This window comes from Phalacrocorax carbo, chromosome 9 (assembly GCF_963921805.1).
Source record: "Phalacrocorax carbo chromosome 9, bPhaCar2.1, whole genome shotgun sequence".
Lineage (NCBI taxonomy): Eukaryota > Metazoa > Chordata > Aves > Suliformes > Phalacrocoracidae > Phalacrocorax > Phalacrocorax carbo.
In genome coordinates, this window is record NC_087521.1 from 19,939,853 (window position 1) to 19,962,422 (window position 22,570).

The 22,570-nt window shown below is 37.0% G+C and overlaps 1 protein-coding gene across 5 annotated transcripts in view; it reads right to left on the reverse strand.

Moving 5' to 3' along the window:
• The window catches only part of TTC7B (tetratricopeptide repeat domain 7B), a 148,140-nt gene that overhangs the window by 44,672 nt on the left and 80,898 nt on the right, over nt 1–22,570 (reverse strand). For all 5 annotated transcript variants that reach the window (XM_064460561.1, XM_064460564.1, XM_064460558.1 and 2 more), the window contains 2 exons: nt 9,184–9,300; nt 3,459–3,556 (listed from right to left, as the gene is read on the reverse strand). In XM_064460561.1, coding sequence (XP_064316631.1) covers nt 3,459–3,556; nt 9,184–9,300 — 215 coding nt within the window. The remainder of the gene's footprint in view (nt 1–3,458; nt 3,557–9,183; nt 9,301–22,570) is intronic.

Genomic DNA, 22,570 nt, shown 5'->3' on the forward strand with positions numbered 1-22,570 from the left:
GCGAAACAAAGAGAATGATAAGGGTGTGGGGGGGCAGGAAAGAAAAAAGATCAAGAACAGGGTTTAATGGACTCAGGGATGCCAAAATGCAAAGCACTTATTTCACCACTCAGTAAGATGGAAATGGCTTCTACATAAAATAAATATCACTTCTTCTGAAAGTGACATAACAAAAATACCCTGTACTCATATATACTCTCTTTCCATACTAAACTATATTAAAAAAAGCAAATTAAAGATTTTTTTCTTATGTTCTAATGCATAAATTTGTAAAGTATATTTACGGGGAAATAAAGACCAAAGTTTAAAACTCATCTACAATTGTTTCTTCCTATGACAAACTCAATGGATTGCAACCAATACACAAAAAATTGAATGATCTGTTTTTAAAAAGATTGAGTGCAACTTACCTTTACCAAAGTAGCCAACTGAGCCTCAAGTGATTTCCATATGCATATCTATCTTTGGACAGGAAATGTGCCTGCCTCCCTGTGAGATTTTACTTCAATGATTGACTCATCAAAACTTTTTTTTCCCTCCATATTTATTTCCTTCATCAATATATACAAATCTGGGTGCATGCCACTCATGGCAAACCAGCTGAAACAGAAGGCAAACTTAAAGCAGATTTGCCACAGTTATTGATCAGGGCATTAGAATTAACAGTCTAGCCTTGCAAGAAATCCACAGTACACTCTTCTTATACTTCAAAGGTGATACTAATTTAAACTTGCATAATTTAATAATTTCTGATTATGGGATTGGTAAGAGCTCTATATAAAACTGTTTTTAAGACCTTTTTTTAAAAAACATTTCAGCTTTTGCTTAATCGATGCATCTAAGAAAATGAATGGTTTACACCCATTACAGCTAGACGTACTTTTTAAAGAATTTTAAAATTCAAATTGCAAGTACATAAGACTTCAGATTTGAATTTTAGCTCTCATTTCTTGGTACTCAGATTGGCCAAACTCAGACTAGACAGGCACAGGGGATCATCGTTATAGGTGGCAAGCAAAGTTAGGAAGGGGAAAATTTCCAAATGTTCGTGTATATATATATACATAAATGCATACACATGGTAGCATTATACTCTATAAAGGAGAAAGGAGCAAACATTTCCATCCTAAAAGGATTTTCTTCAATACCTTTCCTACATACCCCTACTTTAACGTTTGCTTATTTAAATGTTCAATTTCTTCTGCATTTTTAAACACTGGGGATCCACAGGATTTGCACAGCAGCTCTTTCAGCCTATACAGGTCTAAATCTCAACCATCTATTGTTTTTATCATCTGCCTTTTGTGAACAATATTTTTTGACAGTCTGCTTAAAGTTTTCTCAAACAGTAGGAGAAAGCTTGACTTCTTTTATTCTTCTAGTACCATAACCTTTTAATTTCTGCAAAAATTCTATATGAAGAATTTTGGACAAAACTTGGATAGGGAGCTTTTATATGTATACTACTGTATAGAAACAGTAGATAACAAAGCTATAGTCCTTACCAGAATTTGAGTATTGGTATTGCAGCAAGGTTTCTTCTGCTAAAATTAACAATTAAAGAAACCCAAACAAATAAAAAACAACCCCCAACTCCCCCCCACAAAAACAGGAAAAAGAGACACCACCCCCCCATCCTCCACAATTACCTTTTGCAAGAAAAATAATCAAAAAGGGGACCCATATTTTTAATTTCCCATCTTCTCCTCCTTGACAGTAGAGATAAGCTCTAACAACACAGCTGTGTTGTTAGCTTCAGGAAAAAAAGAGAACTCCTATAAAAATCAGAATGTATTTATAGATCCTGTTTTCCTATTAAGATTTTGGCTGCAGGATTGGAATCTGGGACAAGCTTCTTGAAAAGCTTACTGTTTTGGATGAGGGTTCATCTTTACTTGAAAGTTTTGAGGAATATGCAGTCTTTAAAAAGCACCAATTCATTACGCTCTCAAGTGTGGCATATATAAAATAGGACACCCCGAAGGTGTAGATCAAGAGCTTTGTGTCTGCATGGGGGAAGAACAAACAAAAACCCACAACTAACCACAAAAAAATTTCCACAACACTCCCCCCCACCAAGAAGCACTTTTTTTGAAGGCATGATTATCTATATCTGTCTATCTGTATACGTATATGAAACCTTCAAAATCTAGTTATGTCCTTAAAATGAAACAATGAGCTAGACTAGAATATAGAATGATCACTATAGAGTGATATAATGTTATAAGTTTTAATTATACAAGTACAAGACGACAGAAAATTCCACATTAGGGGCAGCAAGCTAAATTATGCCATACTTCAGACCATATCATATTGCAATTCTTCGAAATGAGGTGACCTGATCTTTGTAATCAAAACTGCTTGCCCTTATAGCAAGCACAGAACACTTTTTATTTACTTACCTAATTTCAAAATTGAATGAACATTCAACCCAACTTTAACTTTCAGATGTTAAATATCTAAATTGGATTTTTCTCTACTGCACAATTCTGATATTAAACAAAGAGATGCATTAAGCATTTGAATGTATATTAATTTATGGGTCAGTGTATTCTAATTCATAGGCTGGCAAACTTTCCCGTAAACTGTTTGTATGATTAAGCAGAAATTCACATATGAAAGGTGCCAGGAAAAGCATGCTACAGTTTTGAGATAAAAGCCATGAAACAGAAAACTCTCAATATTTAGAATGCAGGTAATATACTGTAAAGGTTTTTGGAACTAGAATCATCATGGTAATTCCCTCTGCAATTTTCACAGAATGCATGGCTCACCTGCTTTTTGATTGTATGACTTCTAAGGCATATCGATGTGCATTGTGATAATTGAATATATTAAAACAGACAAATCATATAATGTAAATATTTACTACATGTAATAATCATAGCTTTTCTGTAGTGCATGTGTGCACCACAATTTTTGATATACATATCAAAATATCACAGTATATATGCTTTGTAATAAGCAAATCTTGCTTATAATGTCAAAGTTAGGTCTACAATAAGCCAACCTACCATGTAATTATATTTTACTATATATTAGTTATTTCAATGAATTTAATTAGCAACAATGCCTTCAGTTTTTTTGAGATTAAGAATTTTTAAAGTTTTTCTGATTTACCTTTTAGTGAAAAAATATGTGCAAATACCAAATGGACATAAAATAATAGGAATTTGACAAATAGGCTAGCTCAGCATACTAATTTTTAGCCATTGCATAGAAAATACCACTAAGCTTAGCAAGATCCATACTACAGCTATTTTAATTTACAGAGAACGTGGTCAGCAACTACTTCATAAATAAAAAGAAAAATCTTATATTGCACAATGTCTACTTCCACTTACATTACAACAATGAAAATACGATTTGATTTTGCAAAATAAAACAAAAAAACTAATGCAAAATCTAGCTATGGCCAGACCATTTTACAAATTTTATTGTTCAAATGCAGTTCTTACCTGTTTCAGGATCACTGAAATCTGGTAACGTAATTGTATTAAGCTGTCGTCTATCAGCAATAGCTCTGTCTAACAGGCTGCTCCCACGTCCGGAATCACTGTAATGAAGTATATAAATTGTAAGCTATTAAAATTATATACTGAGATACAAGTTCCATGCTGCCCTCCTCCCACAAATGTTCTTGCTATGAACAAATTTAGTACCAAGCACCACTAACCACTCACAGTGCATTAAGCCAACTGCATTATAACAGAATTAAGCTGAGCAAAACTCAATCCATATTTACTTCAGCAATTATGTTTTCATCATTAATACAACCACGAAGGGAATACAGGCTTTTAATTTGTTTCATAGCTAATAGCTTTACAGAAAGGATTTACTATACCTTAAAGCTCTATATAATATGAGGTACAGCTCTCTCAGTAAACTGAGATGGCAGATATAAGTTTGAAAATCCACTCTCTTCCAGACTGAAAAGAAACACTAAACTCAGGACATCTAATTTTAGGTAAAGATGTTATAAAGATCCCATAAGTACATTTCACATAAAAAGGCATCACTTTTATCCCTGGAATTCTGGTTATTCGTTTTGGTTTGGTTTCTGTTGTTGCTTTTTAACACACACATATATATGAACTGCCTCATGTTGAATTTGATCCTAACAGTGCAGTAGGAACATTCTGAACACTTCCAGCACTTCAGAAGCCCAAGCAGTAGCATTGGTTTTCACTGATTGCTCCTGGGGACAAATGCACTTAATTTCTACTTTAGCTGTAACTCAGTATCTGTCCCTCAGGCTTCTTGTTGATATACTTGCTAGAACACTAATTGCCCCTAGAAATACTATTAAAGATTCAGCAGAGCAACAGGGACTAAAGAACTAAGTACTCCTCCTTAAGATGAGGCAAGTATTGAGACACACTGACAGAAAAGTGTGAGGAAGCACATATGGGCACTACTTCTTTAACATTCTATGGTTAATACAGTAATTTCACTTTTAGGTTTGTAGGTCTGGTACTATTCAGTATGAATGAGTACTTCTTTAAAAACTTCATTTAAAATTGGACAATAAAAATAAAATTGGACAGGCTGGATCAATGGGCTGAGGCCAGCTGTATGAGGTTTAACAAGGCCAAGTGCCGGATCCTGCACTTTGGTCACAACCACCCCATGCAACGCTACAGGCTTGGGGAGGAGTGGCTGGAGAGCTGCCCGGCAGAGAACGACCTGGGAGTGCTGGCTGACAAGTGGCTGAACATGAGCCAGCAGTGTGCCCAGGTGGCCAACAGCATCCTGGCTTGTATTGGGAATAGTGTGGCCAGCAGGAGTAGGGAAGGGTTTGTCCCCCTGTACTTGGAACTGGTGCAGCCACACCTTGAGTACTGTGTTCAGTTTTGGGCCCCTCACTACAAGAAGGACATCGAGGAGCTGGAGCTCCTTGTCCAGAGAAGGGCAGTGAAGCTGGTGAAGGGTCCAGAGCACAAGTCTTATGAGGAGCAGCTGAGGGAACTGGGGTTGTTTAGTCTGGAGGAAAGGAGGCTGAGACCTTATCGCTCTCTACAACTACCTGAAAGGAGGTTGTAGTGACGTGGGTGTTGGTCTCTTCTCCCAAGTAACAAGTGATAGAATGAAATAAAATGGCTTCAAGCTGTGTCAGGGGAGGTTTAGATTGGATATTAGGAAACATGTCTTTACTGCAAGAGTGGTCAGGCATTGGAACAGGCTGCCCAGAGAGTTGGCGGCGTCACCATCCCTGGAGGTGTTAAAAAAACATGTAGACATGGCACTTCAGGGCATGGTTTAGGAGGCCTGGGGGTGTTGGGTTGATGGTTGGACTTGATGATTCTAGAGGTCTTTTCCGACCTTAATGATTCTATGAAGAAAAAAAGCACCCCACAAACTTAAAAAATAATTAAGGTTTAAAGCAATCGGCCTGTTAGTCCAACTTAACACGGTGCAAACATTTGTCTGATTCTCACTGAAAAAACTCCACAAAATTCCTAGCTTAAAGTAAAGCCTGAGAGACTTTAATCTAAACAGCAAGACTGAAATTCAGTACGTGTTTCCATTTGCCTTAATTTTAAAATCCCATCCTTCCAAATTTGAACTGAGAGAAGTTTAAGGAGCCTTTCAGCAACTCTATAAAAGTTGCACACTTTAAAACCCCAGTAAAACAACTTCCTCTCTTTGTACAGCTGTTACTAAAAATGGTATAAACAAAATTTTGCACTACCCTAATGTCACTGCATGATTGATTTCCTTACAAAATGATGCCATTATAGAAATCCACAGGAAACGGAAGGGAACTTTCTGGGACACACACCATATATAGTTGTTACATCAGTTGGTGCATATTTTCTGGTAACCGCTGCATTAATTACTTCCTCAATCCACAAGCAATAATGCACCAAATGTTGCTGACAAGTAAAGCCAGGTTTAGCACAAATATCTTCTGAGCACAGCACAGGCATTGTAGTTTGTTCTGTTTTCCTAATGCAAACTAAGAACTGGAAAAGAATTGGACTATTTTCTAGTGAACTTCAAGCAGCAGGCTGAAGATAAACATTTAAACCTTCCAAGCCTTACACCACAAAATAATTTAAAAATTCCTATTAACCATCTCATGAGGAAAATGTTTGTATGCCAATTAAAGACAAAAGAAAGTTGCTCTGAATGCCTTCAACGTTAAGGCACAGTGTTGCATTTAGCCTTTACTTTGTGTGGTATATCTAATTATACATAATTTGTTTTCATTATTAAAGGATTATTGAGGACACTGAACCCAAGTTTACTCCATAAAGTCTGATTAATTGCAAGAAAAAATATTTAACATAAAACACAGCGTATTGAAAAAGTGAGTTCTTATCTCTTTAGGAAAATGATACCTCAAAATTAGTCTTCAGTCTAAATCAGAATCGAAAAAGATGTTTCAAATAAGCATAAAGGATATTTAAATCATTGAAAAACAACATTCTAAAAAGATTTTTAATTATTAAAAGACCTTTTATTATTGGCTTAAAGACCTATTTAAAAAGCTTCAATTATTTCCAGTGGAGACAAAATTTTCAAACGGTGCTTTTCAACAAAATAAAGTGTCTGTTAAAATTGCAGCGGTTGGAAAATTTAGGCTTTCATAACAATCCTGCATCATCATTCTTCACTACATCTGGAATGCAGTTGGGAGAACTGAACTTCCCAGTCACATTTCAGGTCTGAGTTATAATTGTCATCCCAGACAGATCTGGATCACCATCATACAACATGAAGGTATTCAGCCCTTAAACTTCTCACAGACCATCCAAGAAAGGTCACAGCTTGGTCTCCGTATGCACTGTTTGACATAACTCTGAATGTGTGATTCGTGAAACCTGTCTCCTTCCATTGTGACACTTATCCATAGCCCCTGTCCAGTCCATTCCTAACTTCATTTTAATTTGTTACCTTAAACCAGAACTTCAAGAAAAGCTCTAAATGTCAAGAGAAAAAAAGCAGTAAAAACTATCAGACGAAAAGTAGTCCTCCTTGATTTTTCCACTTGGATGTTCTTGAAGGAGAACAGTGACATGAGAGTTAGCAAACATTGCTGTTTGAAGCTGACACAGCCAAGATCAAGTTTGCACAGTCACTGCTGATGTCTGAAGGAAGCATTACTTAACACATATTTAACAAGGCACAGTTGCTTTTAGCACAACAACAACAACAAAAAAGTAATGACAGGCCACGATTAGAGCCCTGATCTGTGTAGAGGATGTAACAGCAGATATGGAAGGCAATCAGATCAGCAGAGTTGGAGTACATGCAAAGCCTCACTGAAATTAAGCTTCCATAAAAGTTGTAACTATTTTGCAGAGACAGCATTCTGACAATAAACTCTTAAATCCCACTCCCCACACACGCAACCAGCCAACTGAAGTAAAACATCGCCCACTAAGTTGGAAGAGAAATTCTCTCCCAGGTCGCTGGTGCTTGTTCAGTGTCTTTGAGTTGAAAATAATTCAGCTCAAACTTTTCTAGTTGCTGATGTACTTGCCTTCTGTAACCCGAGTCCTGCTCCCTGCTCCACAGCACAGTGTCAGTGTCTCTCTCAAAGCTCTGTGACTGACTTAGGTCCCTTCCCAGGCTTTTCTTGCCACACCTTCCAAACCTTCCTGCTCTGAACTGCTCACTAGCTCACTAAGGAGAGAAGCATTTTTCCCTCTTTGGCCATCAGGCCAGCTCTCTCAGTCTTCTTAGAGAGATGTATGTGTTTACATAACTGAGATCAAAGACAGCGAGAGCAAAAACTGAACAGATAGCGTTCATCATACAGGTATCTGACGCCACCTGGTACAAAGCTCTCCTGCTGCAGCATCTCTTCTCCAGAAACTGTCAATCCTTCAAACAACCAGATAGCAGGAAATCCCACTTGTCCTCTTCTCCAGGTAACTTGATAAACCATGTTGAATAGTACCAGCATGGATCTCTACAAAGCGGCCTTCCCATTTATTTCACAGCTTATCTAAATATATATGGCAAAGGACCTTCACAGAAGCATTTTGGAAACCCGGACAGTACTATATCAACTTATAAAAATACTTGGTAATGTCTTTGAAGAACTTAAATAGGTTCATAAGCAAGACCTCCCTTTAAAAAAAAGCCATGCTGATTTTGTAAGCACATCGTATTTATCCATGTGACCTTTGATGTTTCTATAGTCTTAATAGTCCTCCTTCATTTTATTTAGTGAAAAGTCCTTGAACTAAATTTTCACTACAGCAATCTCTCCACTAGCCAATATAAAAGGCTCTATAACCTAGGTCGGGGAGGTGGGGGGTAAATATCAAGACTACACCAGTACATTGAGCCCCATCAAGGGGAATGGCAGAGATACCCAGTCTCTGTAATTAGGCCTCATTGCTGCAAAGCTTATTAGCTTTGGCGTACCTTACTTCCCAGAACTCTGGGTAGTTTCCACGTGTCCACCATCAACTAGTATCTTTACACTTCAGTCTCCAGCCAGTTTGCACTTCAGTCTTCACACTCCCAGAAGACTAGTTTGTTCATATGTGTCCTGGTTTCAGCTGGAGTAGAGTTAAATTTCTTCGTAGTAGCTAGTATGAGACTACGTTTTGGATTTTTGCTGGAAACAGTGGTGATAATGTGGAGATGTTTTAGTTGTTGCCAAGTAGCGCTTACACTGGTCAAGGACTTTCAGCTCCCCGTGCTCTGCCAGGGGCACAAGAAGCTGGGAGGGGACACAGCCAGGACAGCTGACCCCAACTGACCAATGGGATATTCCAGACCATATGACGTCATGCTCAGTATATAAAGCTGGGGAAAAGAAGGAAGGGGGGGATGTTTGGAGTGATGGCGTTTGTCTTCCCAAGTAACTGTTACGCGTGATGGAGCCCTGCTTTCCGGGAGACGGCTGAACACCTGCCTGCCCATGGGAAGGAGTGAATGAATTCCTTGTTTTGCTTTGCTTGTGTGCACGGCTTTTGCTTTCCCTGTTAAACTGTCTTTATCTCAACCCATGAGCTGCCTCACTTTTACTCTTCTGATTCTCTCCCCCGTCCCACCAGGGAGGAGTGAGTGAGCGGCTGCGTGGGGCTTGGTTGCTGACTGGGGCTAAACCACGACAATATGAAATACCAGACCAAGTAAAAGCAGGACCGCTGACCTAATATTGCCCTGAAAGACTACTGAACAAGGTATCGAGCAGCCTAGAATTCTACAGCATCTTACCTTGGGTTAGTGAGATTGTAGCAGGATTTCCAAATCTGGAGCATGTGTTTACAGGTAAGGAGTGCTTCATCTGGGCCTCTGCACAGGGACTCCAGTTTGACTTTTGTAAACAGTAATCTAGTGAAAAGGGAAAGGAAATGAAAAGAGAAAGAAAAGACATTCCAATTCAAGCAAAGCATTTTTAAAGACAGCCAACATCAGACTAAACTGGAGAAAACAACTCCAGAGGTAGTGTTAATTTAAGTAATTGTTTCGTGAAGTAATTACAACAAAGTCAAATATCTAACATCATCAAAGAAACAGTGCTTTTTACAAGATGGCCTTTCAACTGGACAGAAACAGTAGTTGACAGGATTTATTTTTTTTTAAGATAAGGAAGACTTTATAGCTTAGTGAAATTAGCAGGACCACTAAAAACAGTACTTTTAAACTTGAAGAGATGCCTTCACTAAAGAAAAATCTTTACTACTACTTTTATGAGGAAGGAAAGTATTTTCCATTAACTGTCTCAGATTATAGTTATCTAGCATATAATTCACAAAAGAAAACAACTCAGTACTGATGCAAGTTACTTCCCTATAATATCAACTTCTATTACAGGAAATGGAAGCAGCTACACTCAAAAAGATACCACTAGACCAGATAGATTCATGGGAGGTAGTCAGCATTGGTAAGGTCAACATGAAAATATAGCTCCGCTCTGCATTATGTTGTCAATAACAAGCACTAAAATTGATGTTTGACTTGAATTTTGAACATTTTGAACTTTTACAAGTGACTATGAAGAAAGCACATCATTCATCAAACATGCAGCAAACTACTCATAATGGAAGCAAACATGTTTGCTGGAAGCCACTATAAATTAATTCTGATTTCATAGTTTGTCTTGCTGCCATTAGAAACATCAAGTGCATAGCCTTGTAAGATGATGACTGCATATTCCTTTTACGTTCCATGTATCTGTCGAAGGTTCTCCACAGAAAGTATTTCAGACCTGGATAATTTAAGAATATAAACGCAATGCCACAATAAAGGACCTAGTCAATTGGCATGCACATTTACGGGAGTCACAGCATCTGGGAACAGATAATACACTGGAAAAATACTAATTTAAAATCAATTTTTAGTAAATTGCAAGATTAAAGAGCACAAAGCAGGAGGGGAGGATGCATATAGAACTGTCAGCCTATTTTCTGTTTTTAAACCCAGGTGTACTTTGGCATTTTATTTCAGTGCAACCTTAATCATCCTAAGTGAAAAATCTATATGATTGGTCATATGGTTTGTGTGGGAAGACTGAGAAGGGTGTAGAGGGTGGGCATGTGTGAAAGCTCAGAACTTTCTTATCCCAAATACAAACTTTGAGGCTGCTAATAGTAACTGCAAACTGCCAGAGGGTTTTCTCAAGAATAAGAAATGACATCAACTGCCTCAACCATTTACAGTAGCTAAAGCTTCAGTGTTGCACTGAACATCCTTTGCAGAAACCACCTGGCATGTAAATCTAAAAATGAATCACACTGTCTGAATTGTACAATGTGCATGGTGGTGGAGCTGAAGAGGAAACGAAAGGCAGGTTGCTGGTTTAGTTTAAGACAATGAGCACCTGTGGATAAGTAAGGTAAATAAGGTCATACAGAGTCTCACCTGATGTCTTGTAGAAATGTAGAACAGAGTATTCAGTTACACTACTTTAGCTTTCTTCCTATCAATAAATCAGATTTGAGAATACAGGGAACTATATAGAGAATTTAGAGTCATTATTTCATTTGGCAGAGCAGTCCTTTCTAGATATTTGTTTAACTGTGACTACATCACTAGAAGAAAAAATGTCCAGGTCTGTCCATCATTTTACTCAAGAGAGAAGGAAAAATGACATCATCATCCTCTCCTCACACTACTACATCTGATCTACCCTTAACACACACACACACACACACACACACATATCCCCCTCCACCCACCCTGGCCAAACAACACGACCTAGGCATCAAAACCCAAACCCAAAATCACAGGAATCTAGCTTATACCATCCTTTTCCTGTTTCTCTGTATATAAAAAGAGTACTTTTTACAGTTTGAAGAGCCTGAGAAGTTTATTTTTTTAATTTGTGTTCCTAGAGTACTTTACAAAAGTTATGGAACGTAATAAATTCAGAAGCACTGAATTGATAAGTCATTCTAGAAAGAATAGAATCATAATATATACCTCGTTATGTACATTTTACAGATAGACTGAACTTTTATTAACAACCTTCAAGAGCTAGAAGAAAAATTGAACAGGAGATAGAAAGGGAGGGGATTTGATTATGAAGAAATTACTTGAACACATGCACAAAATAGCAGGAGCCTGCAACAAAAATGTAAGAATGTGGACTACTAGTGCAGGATTCAAGGACAAGATAGCAGAAGACCAATATACTTGCAAGAATTAAAGCAACACATCAGAGTTTGATAGTTTTGGATGCACTTGGTACACATGCAACATCATCCCTGTTTCTTATGCATTACGGCAATCAAGGGGACTGGAAGGTTGCACATTTCCCAAAATACAAACAATAAAGTATGATGGAAAAATATTAATAATTCTAATAAAGAAAGGCTAGGCAATTCTGTCAATGGGAAAAAAAAAAAAGTACACTGGTGTGGTATCATCCATACTAAACCAAAAATAATCTTTTGAATAGAAAAGGTTGCATTTATAAAGCCACACAGAGCAGTTTCCCTGGGCCCAAGAAATCTTTTGACTACAAATCACAAAATATCTAAGACACTTCAGAAAAACAAGATGGGTTGTTAATAACAAAATTAAAACCTGCCAACTAAATGTTTATTTAACAAATGGGGAAAGAAGGGAAGAAAGAGGAAGGAGGCAATGGGGAGGAGGAACAACATGTGACAAACAGGTCTCCCAAATTAACCTAATTCTTCCAAGTTCCCCTGAAATACGGCTGGAGATATAAGTTCGTAACAAGATAAATAAGCAACTCAGGGACAAGTATTTTCACGAAGGTTTTAGAAATCATGAGGTAGATCATCTGAAAAAGGATTTTCTGAAAGGTAAGCTTCCAGCATCTGTGGAAACAACTCTTCTGGAATACAGCCTGCATTGCTGACACACAGAATTTTAAACTGTACAGGGACATCTTCACACCTGTTTTAGATATGCTATTAAAAATAGTGAAGAATGGATAAAAACTACCAAGAGATAGGATTATGAAAATCAAGCTGTACATTTTATGAGTATCTTGAATTATCTGGTTGTGTCTGTCTGTAACAGTCAGAGGTTTAAATTACTGGCACACAGTGCAGAACAAAACATGACAGAGTAACCACACACAGCATGGTGGGACAGCACTCATGACTAAGAATGCAAGTACTGAGGAATAGACAATATTTAAAATAGGAACAAAGAGGAGAACAATGTGTGTCAGCAACATGTCAAACTGGAATAAACAACAGATAACAAGGACAGAAATCTGTTTGGGTCAAATCCTTTGGGGAAGGTAAGTAGGTAAAACAGGTTCTGTTAAAGACATTAGACTAATGGGGCATTTGTTCCAGCATCAGTGTTTGATATGGATGCAGATCTTTAATGTTAGATAAAGTGAATTGTATCATTTTAGAAAACTAATTACCCAGACACAAAATGGAGAACAAATCAAACTCTTAAGTGGAAGGGCTTAGTTATTCTTGGAGCTAATAGCCAATAAACTTATGAAATAGCTACTGAAGCAGCAAATGACTCCATCACTTCAAGGCTGTTCTCCCTAACTAATGAGGGCATTATGAAACAGCTGCTCGTAACCTAATCCATATATTATTGGATTTTTATTTAAAGAATGAAAATTTCCAAATAAGTTTATAACTGGATGTTTGAATTTCAGTGGCATGCACCCAAATAATTCAATAGTGACAACAGACATCCAAGATACAGCAGAGGCCTGGCATTTATCACAAAGATGCTAAAATGTTTAAGGATCCATGTCTCAAGTTGAAGGGGTAGAACTCAATGTTTGATAAGCCAATCATTGATAACATTGAGCAATTAAGACATCAGAAATATGCAGAGATCCTATCAAGAATCGCAGGGGACAATGAGGGGAGAGAAGAGAAAGAATAATCAGCACAGAAAGCCGAATCTTAGGTATATAGTAAAAAGTAAAACTAAACTATACCTGAACAAGTTATTATAGAAAAAAGTTGCAGTCTTTAAAATATTTTTTTGTACCTAAGTAGGGAAAAAAGAGAACATGGGTATACTAAACAGGGACAAAGGGATGGAGATTAAGGATATTTGGGAATGAACTCCCAGCCTTTACCATAATCCTTATCTACGTTGTCTCAGATATGAAAACAGTGACAAATGGAGCATAGGACACTTTAAAAATTAGTAAAGTTAATGCAGTCAAAAATAATCAATTTCTCAGAATTATGGAAACAGTGACACATAGGATTGTCCCTTCTAACAAAAATAATCTACTGTAATGACTGGGGAACAGCAGCTATATTGCCAATGTTTTTTTTCAAGAGGGAAGACACAGATTAATATATACAGTCTTAACATGAAAAAATTTATACAAAAATAGCATACAAAAACTGAAAGGAATATTAGGTAACATTGCTAATGAAAAAATGAGTTATAGTTTAATAAAGAGATTGTACCAAACAACCTGTGTAACAGTTATTCCAAACCAGAGCTGCCTAGCAGCCAGGTTCATCAAGGTGAGACAGCTGTGAAGAGGGCAGATGCAATTCTGGAACCTACTCATTGGAGCAGAAAGAGAAAGAGACAGTGCCATTGTACAACACCCCCGTGAGATCACATCTGGAATGTTATACATAATTCTTATTAAAACAGTTAAACACACACACAAGAAATTTCAAATCGGAGAACAGCTGCAGAGAAAGGCGGCAAGGGTGATCAGCTGACTGGTGACTGTAGAGTATAAAAACACTTCATTTAGTCAGTCTAGAAAAAAAAACAAACCCAAGAAGAGGTACAAATTCTACCTATAAATATAGATGAGACAAGCACCACGAAGGGAAAAGAACATCTAGAGGATGTTTCCACAAAAATGAGTATATAAAGGCCATACAAATTATTAAAATATTAAGGGATGAAATTAAGTCTCAAGATTATAAACAAAATTGTAGAAAAGACTGTTTCCTCAGTTTATTTTGGACAGACTGCACAGGAGGTGGAGCAAATAACTGTTCTTAAGATACAGCTAAGGTCATGGTAAGTATTACAGATAGGAAACTAATAATGGAACCTTGTGACTTCCAAGGCTCTTCCTAGTGCTCTATTTCCTAATCAGTACAAACTAATCTATAAATCATGATCTGAAGCTTTTCCTACCAGCTAACCAGTGTAACTGGTAGCATAGTTAAGAATTTGTGAATCTCCAAAATAAAATACCTGTCTTAATTATGCTGCCTCCTTCTCAACCAGCCTGTTTCACTTTTTGAAATAAAATGCCCAGATGCTACAACCACCAATTCCCTCCCACAGCAACACTCTAATAAAGTCAGGACATCAAAAGGAGTTAATTAGTCTAACACTGGCTTAAGTTACTAAGGATATTTCTATTTTGTAGAATGAAGCAAAAATTCAAAGCAGTGAAGACTGAGCTCTGCTGTGCAACAGGTAACACTATTAGTATAGAGAACTCTTAGTTTTTTCAGTGAACAGGTATTGCTCACCTTGGGTTAATTTTAAAACCAGCTGCTTTGCTTTTGGGATCAAGTGAGCAATTTTCTCAAGTTGCTGTGCACCCTATGAGCACACCAGCTTGGATCAGCCATAGCAGAATATCTATATTGCACACACAACTGCTTGGAAGAGACCTGCCTTTTCTTTCCCCAATTTTTTTTTCAAATCTGGCAATAAAACATGCTATCATTCCTCCACCAGATCTGCCTGCTAGAGCACTGTCACTCAGCACAGTGGTAATCAGGAATCTCCTTGAAGTCCCTCAGAGTGAGAAACCTTCTAAAGCAAACATAATTATCAATTATTAAAAGATGGTAGAAAAGTAATTAATATACTGTGAGTCCCATAAATATGGTAACAACCAACAAAGCAGCCACACAGGAAGTGTCAAACAATAGCTTGGTCTCCCTGACAAACACATTAGTTTCTACAGTAGCTTACATATACAAATAAACTTTATAAACAATCAACTCTGACAGATAGCCTGTTACTTATTAGAGTATAAAAGAAAGATGACATATCAGTTCTGTGTAGAGTTAAATAATATTTCATTTTTGTTTCACATTTAAGTGCCCATTTGATATATCCCACAACTTCAAATCCTGGAATGTTAGGAAAATTCAGAAGAAGTTGTTTTGGTTTTAAACCTGGGCACAATGTTAAAAACAAACAAAAAAACCCATAAAAAAAAATCACCAAATCTAAACGCATGACTTGTGAAATCTTAAGACTAACTAGTCTGACAATAATCCTGTATTTAAACAAAAAAAATGCCCCAAACCTAAAACTCACAAGAAGGGTGATGCAGAATGTAACATTATACAAAGACATTAGAGTCTGAAAATAAACTTTTTATAAACAGACAACATGGGCTTCTTTTCATATGATCTGAACTTAAGGGGAAAAAAAAGTAACTACGTTGATGTAACACATTCACATGCATACTTCATACAGCTGCATCTTGTTTCTGTAACAGTCATAGTGTCAACTGCTTTTGTAAATTAAATCAGGTTACCTGACGGACCCCATGGAGTCACTGAAGTGGGAAAGCTGTATGCAGAATGCATAAATTAAGTTTGAACAGGTATTATTCAATACTGATGATTTGAAAGAACCTAAGTTTATTCACCTTTCCTAAATTAAGTGTTAGTCAGTCACTCCTTGCACTCAACGATTACACATATAGGAAAAACTTCCACTGACTGTTACAGGAAACAGAAATGAGGAAGGAGGAAGAAGCCAAACCGTAGCAAATTCAGTTAGTACATACTAATAGCAAGTGCCCTTCTGACAGTCTTGTAATTGCTCATAAATAAACGGTTTAGAAGGAAAAGGTTAAAATTAGAAGACAATTTTATAGTTCCAAGCATTTCCTTCATTCACAATCCAGAATTTGACAGCAGTTTATTGTCTGCAAGTTTGTAGCTTCTTTTAAGAGGAGGAGGTAGGGCTGACTGCTCTAAGACTCTTCGCTTGGGAATTCCATTTGAATCCAACAGGACTCTAATTTATGTGTAATATACTCTCCTAATGAAAAGATCCTTATAACAGCACAGTAGGAAACTTTCCAAACAATTTGTTCAGCAGCACAGCTTAATAGCTCTCAAGCTGGATTTTTTAAAAAACGAGCGTATAGCTATAGTAACAAATATAGCCTTTACACTCTAATGTGGAAATGCATCATAGAAATAACTGACCAAGCAGCAAATAATAATGCCAGCAAACACCTAATTGAATATAAGCCCCCAAACGAAGCAATTATGCTCAAAATAATTCACACAATCCTTTCCAACAGGCACGATGCAGGTGACTCACTTTATAAAGCAGTGATAAGTGATAGTGAAATATTTTGTGCAGTTCTTGTTTACATGTGATGAAAGCTGGCTCCAGTTCAACAGTGCAAGAAATAACTGCAGGGGTAGAGAAAGTGCTCTACTGTCAGCAAGTCTGCTGACATTCTTATCAGAAAGGACTTTTAGAGGTGACCTGATTATAGAAGCTACCATCAGAGTATGAAGTCATCAGTATTAGAGTGTGTAGTAAAGAACGATATAAAAACCAATGGCTGGAAACAAATAAGGGATCAATTCAAATAAAGACAAAAATACAGTGTTAATGAAGAGTGTAACTGAAACACTGAAACAAGCTACCACATGGTGCAATGGCTTCTCCAGTTTTTGATGTGTTTTTATGAAGATTGGATGTCCTCTGGAAGGTATACTTTAGCTAAAACTATATTAATAGAAAAATGAAAGCAAATTTAGCAACTTCAGATATATAGAAGGTCTGGGGTTTAAAAAATTGACCCTTTTGGCTTCAAACTCTTAATCTGAGCATCCAGTTTTGACAGCTGTCTATTTAATACTTGCTGTAGAAAGCTTACAGCTTCACATTAGTCAGCTCCAAAACATCTATATGATCATCAAAACACAAAATGACACAACGACAAAAATTTAACCTACAGGGAGAATGACAACATAAAACTAGATAGATTATGAAATACATATAGTTTTCTAAAGGATATACTTAAACATTCAAGTGATGTTAGGCACATAACTTCTATCACCATGATAATCAAAGTACAGGAAGAAATTAATAGAAATGTCAGCTACAATTGCAAAGCAAAACCTTGCAGAGTCAGTCTAGTCCATTTTGAGTATTCAAGGGAAGCTGTAGTATCAGGAAAGTTATAAATAATTTGTTACAAAACATTAAAAATCATCATTTGTAAGCATCTTGAAATAACTTTTTGCATGACTGAACAAATTAATCTTATTTCCTGGTAATTTCTTTTGAATTTCTGTGACATAGCTATCCAACCAATTTCTCTTTTATCCTGAAGCCAGTTTCCTATTTCCCAATTAATCACATCTGCTTCTCATTTTTATTCAAAGTGTCAACAGTCAGGAATAAGTCTGAATTATCCACGCTGCATTTGCAAGCTAACAAGACACAATTCATGAGAAGAGGTTACTGAACACAACTAGCAATATCTACTAATGTATTTTTTTCAGCTGCTTCTATCAATCTGGTTCCTTCAGGAAATCCAATTGACTGAATCACTGGATTCTCAACACTGGCAACAGGTCAAGTACCAAATCTAGTTTTTTTGTGAAGTCTCCACAAAATCATTTAACTTAATAAAAAAAGTCTCCTAAACTGTTTCTCAATCACTGAACATATCCAAAAGACGTGAAACATGTTCTGAGAGCTTCAGGAGAAGTGACAGATTTCTACAGTGCCAATATTAATCATAAGGGTAAGCTCCTCCAAATTCAGTTCCACAGATCCCCAATAGCGGGAAGCCCATATACATACAGAAACATAGATGAAGTAAAAGTAGGCAGTTCAGACTGCTATTTGAAGCCTGAATCTGAAACAAGCAAAAGATGGAACAGCAGCAGCACTCAAGCCTCAAAATAACACAGCTTTGTGGAAACCATGAACACATATCCCTGGTGTGCACTGGATGGCCTCCACTGCCCCCTTTGAAATATTGTTTCCCATGTATTTGTTCACAAAGCAGCAGCATTGCTTCTTCACAAGGAAAAGCTGCAGTCATTCCTGTGACTTTTGGTGCAGTTTATGTATACTGTATTCTGTCTTATGAACTTGATGTCTGTCCTTAAGAAAATGTAAATCTGTAAACTGTAATGAAGGTAGCTTCTGACTAAAACCAGAACAAATTACACTTGAAAACTTCTTGTTTTCCTGCCTTGAATACTCTGTGGCAGCCAGCTCATGACACAAACTGGGACTCATTCAATGAAGTTTCAAAGAAGAATCTACTGCCCGGCAAATATAATTCAGGGATAAGACCCTAAGGGCAATGACCAATTTGTTGTATAAAGTAACATCTACCTATCAAAAGTGTCTTTTAAAATGGTCCATTCTGTAAAAGCACGTAACAACCAAAGGGGAGGGGAGTGGGAAGACAAGAAAAGAAAAAACACAAGCAACTGACACTGTCTTTCGTGACTTACAGAAAAATCATTCCTGAGGACAAACTCATTTAACTCCCAAGATAGGATCAAAATGGAATGGATTTGAAGAAGGATGTTGTCAAATATTGACAAGAATCTACACACCAACCTGAAAGACATGATTTTGGCAAACCTAGTAGATCACTACTACTTGTCCTCAAATAATTCCCAGTACTCTATTCATCAAGGGGAAAGAAAAAAAAAATGCAAGTTTAACCAGCACCACATGCTGCAGTGCAACTATAGCCGATCTTAGGAAAACACAACAACACAGTCTATTTGCTTTAATTGATAAATACATCCCTGTCTGACAAAACATCAGTGTATGGATCATCATACATTGCATGCACCAACCAGCTCTTCTGTCATGCCCACCTGGACAACTCCCAGAAGGACACAAGTTTGTTAATCAGTGAACTGAGAGGGATGTTAAAATGCTCTGCGATTCTGGGAAATCTAATGCAGCTCGAAAGAGCCCTTGAGGGTCAGGAAGGAAAGGATTTAATAGTTTTCAGGGGAGTGACATATTGGCCTGATGCTTCTGCAAAATATGCTTGGAAGAAAAAAAAAATTTCCATCACACTTCAACAAATGTAAATGTTTAAACTGTGAACCTAGTCTTCAGTTGTCTTCAAACCTGTTACCATATGTCTCTCCTTTTTGAGTGTACTTAACATTAAAATAACATGCTTGCACTCCTCAAATAACCCATCTGCTGTTCTCTACTTCTGCTACTTTAAAAGCTTGTCAGCTGCTATCCATTGCAGTTCAGTTTTCAGCATAAAATTAGCAACTAATATTTATTAATTTACCTAATTACACTAATTTCAGGCAGTATTCTCATCTTTACATGCCTCAACACTTGAAATAATGAGGGAACCCCAAACAGCTAAGATTAACTGTATCACAAGTAATTAATTAAGAAACCTAACTGTCTCCCTTGACTGAGAATCTAGTTTTGACTAACCATGAAGTAGAAACAGATGGAAGTGTTGTTTCAAGATTTTGTATCATTCAAAACACTATGATATAGATTCCTTATAACAAGCACATAAAAAGACAGGAGTGAGTCATGGAAAGGAGCTTGCAAATAAGGCTCCTCAGGTAATCCCACATATAACCGTACTATACATATTGCACAAGATATACCAGCCCTATATGAACGAATGCAACACAACCACCATTACCCTGCTGCACCTGAATACAACTTCAGACTGTAATGCACACCTCTGGGACTACTTATACATTCAGAGTAGGCAATCATTGGGTTAAAATAAATACGACTGAAGGAAAACCCAAGTAGCTAAGACCTCAAGCCTCCCTCACAGTTAAGCACTCTAGTAATTCAGAAGATATTGTGGCTCCTTCCTGCCTATTCTCTTTGCATTCAGGGCAGCATGTCCTTGCTTCTGTTTCAAGAGGAGAAATGGATCAGCTCACCCAGTCTCCCACACAGTTCGATGGTTAGGACTCTCAGTTGCATTATCCAAGGGTTCAAATCTTGTCAAGCTTTAGAAGAACTGAACTTCACATTTCTACTACAGGGACAAAGCTGTCTAATGAAAGGTGGGGAGAAAACATCATAACTTTAGATTAAATTAAATGCAGTAGGACCTGACTGAGATTACCTATTCAGATATTTTGGTGCTGGCACTTTACTCCCACTCATCTCACCAGAGCAGAATATTCATAATCTTTTCAGTAATCTTAACCTGTTCAGTAATCTTTTGTCTAGATATCTTTTTGTCCCTGGATCAAAGTACTCTCAGATTTCAGGAGGCTTCAGAGGTTAGCTAGCGTTTAGAAGACAACTGATTGCATTGCTCTGAAAAACACAGGTAACTTGTTTATAAGTAGAGTGGTTGCAACCTAGCATTTTAAGCTTATAAAAAGGTTGAAATGATAGTGCTATAGATATCCAGCAAATATCTGGCATTTTGAATATTTTTTCCTAGAAAACATTACTACACACCTACTTCACTTCTAGAGGTTTCTTAGATTTTCCCCAATAGTTTTTCGTATACCCCTTAAGGTCTCAGATAATTGCAGACTGCATATTTATGCTGCCAATATAACAAAAAAAGGAAGAACAATCAACTCGCTATTCAAAGAAAAAGCTATACCTTGCTGCTAACAGCACAATGTGATGTTTGCTCATTCCTTCCACTCCTTTAGATAATGATGGGACATAATTCTTTGGCTCTGAAGAATTTCTTTTTACTTCCTGACCTAGAGGTGCATGGGGAAAAAATCATTATCTGATTGGCCATGTTTGTTCAGCAACTTTCTAGCTTTAGTGCAGGAAGGTTAATGCTAATTTAAGATACGAAGGTATGCTTGCTATACTCCTCAAACATTGACCATGAATTCTAGAAACGCATCAGATTTTCAAAGGTTGAAAACTGACAGGCAATGTATGTACTAATTGACTACAACAAAAGAGCACTGGCAAGTCTCCATTTCTCAGCATGACTCAGTGTATTCTACAACTTCCTTGCAACCTCTGGCATTTTACAAAGATGTAGTATTATAAACTTCTGAAAATTTAGATTCTTTTCAAAGAAAAGCAAAACAAAAAGAACACACAGCTGTGAACAGGGCAGGACAGCACTCAGTGCAGCAATGCAATTACAGCATACAGAGGTATGTGGATAACAATAAAAGAAATAAGAAATTGCATAAATCACAAGCCTGGTGTTTAATATTTTCCAAGTACAGAGATTTATTATGCTGCAAAGCTACCAAAGTATCAATTCGTATAAGGCTGAGGTAATGGATTCATTCTAACAGAAATACAGAGAATACCAAGAAAAGTTCAGCTTACTGGGATTGCAGACATGACCAGAACATAAAACATGATGATATTTGAAGTGTTTACAAAAGCCAATAAAATACCATAGCTAAATAATCAAATGTTTCAGTATATATAAAAATCAGCCAGCCTTAGATGAACTCAAGAGGATCTCTTCCCAGTCTGTTAGGAAGTACCGTGAAGATTGTACTGTTTACAGAAGTTGCAGAATAAGAAACTAGAGTCAACAATACGCTAAGCGTTTGTGGTTTATATTTTATATATATGCATATACACGTTGTCAACCATTTCAAGAGTACCAGACAGTGTGCAAGAACAGATTGTAGACTTGGAGGTTTTGCTGATAAATCCTTGCAAAAATAACCCAGATACATGAAGGAATCAATCCAAATTTTATTATTGACCAGATGTGTCTGTCTGGCTGTCAGTATCAATTGCAGAGAGCACACAAAGAATCTAAATCATATCCTTGACTTCTCTGGGAATCAGAATTAACCTGACAGCACTAAAAACAAGACATTGAAAGACTGTCTAGATACACATATAGCTCTGTTTCACCTTGGATCCTTCAGCAATTGTTGCCACATCTGATGGTAATTCCCACTGCCAAGATATTCCTCTCAAATTCCCTGATCTGTACCAGTAGGTTGCAACATAGTACACTGTATCACCACGGTGTTTTTATTATAAAACAGGACAAACAAGTTAGAACCACCATTACAACTCATATGATTAATAGACATGCATACATTAATAGAGAGATCAGTATTCTTTAAAACAACTTAGGCAACATGTTTAACTACAAGATCCAATTATAAACAAGTACGGAAAGGCCATGAACCGTATTTGAAAACTCATAGATACCTTTTGAATGCTC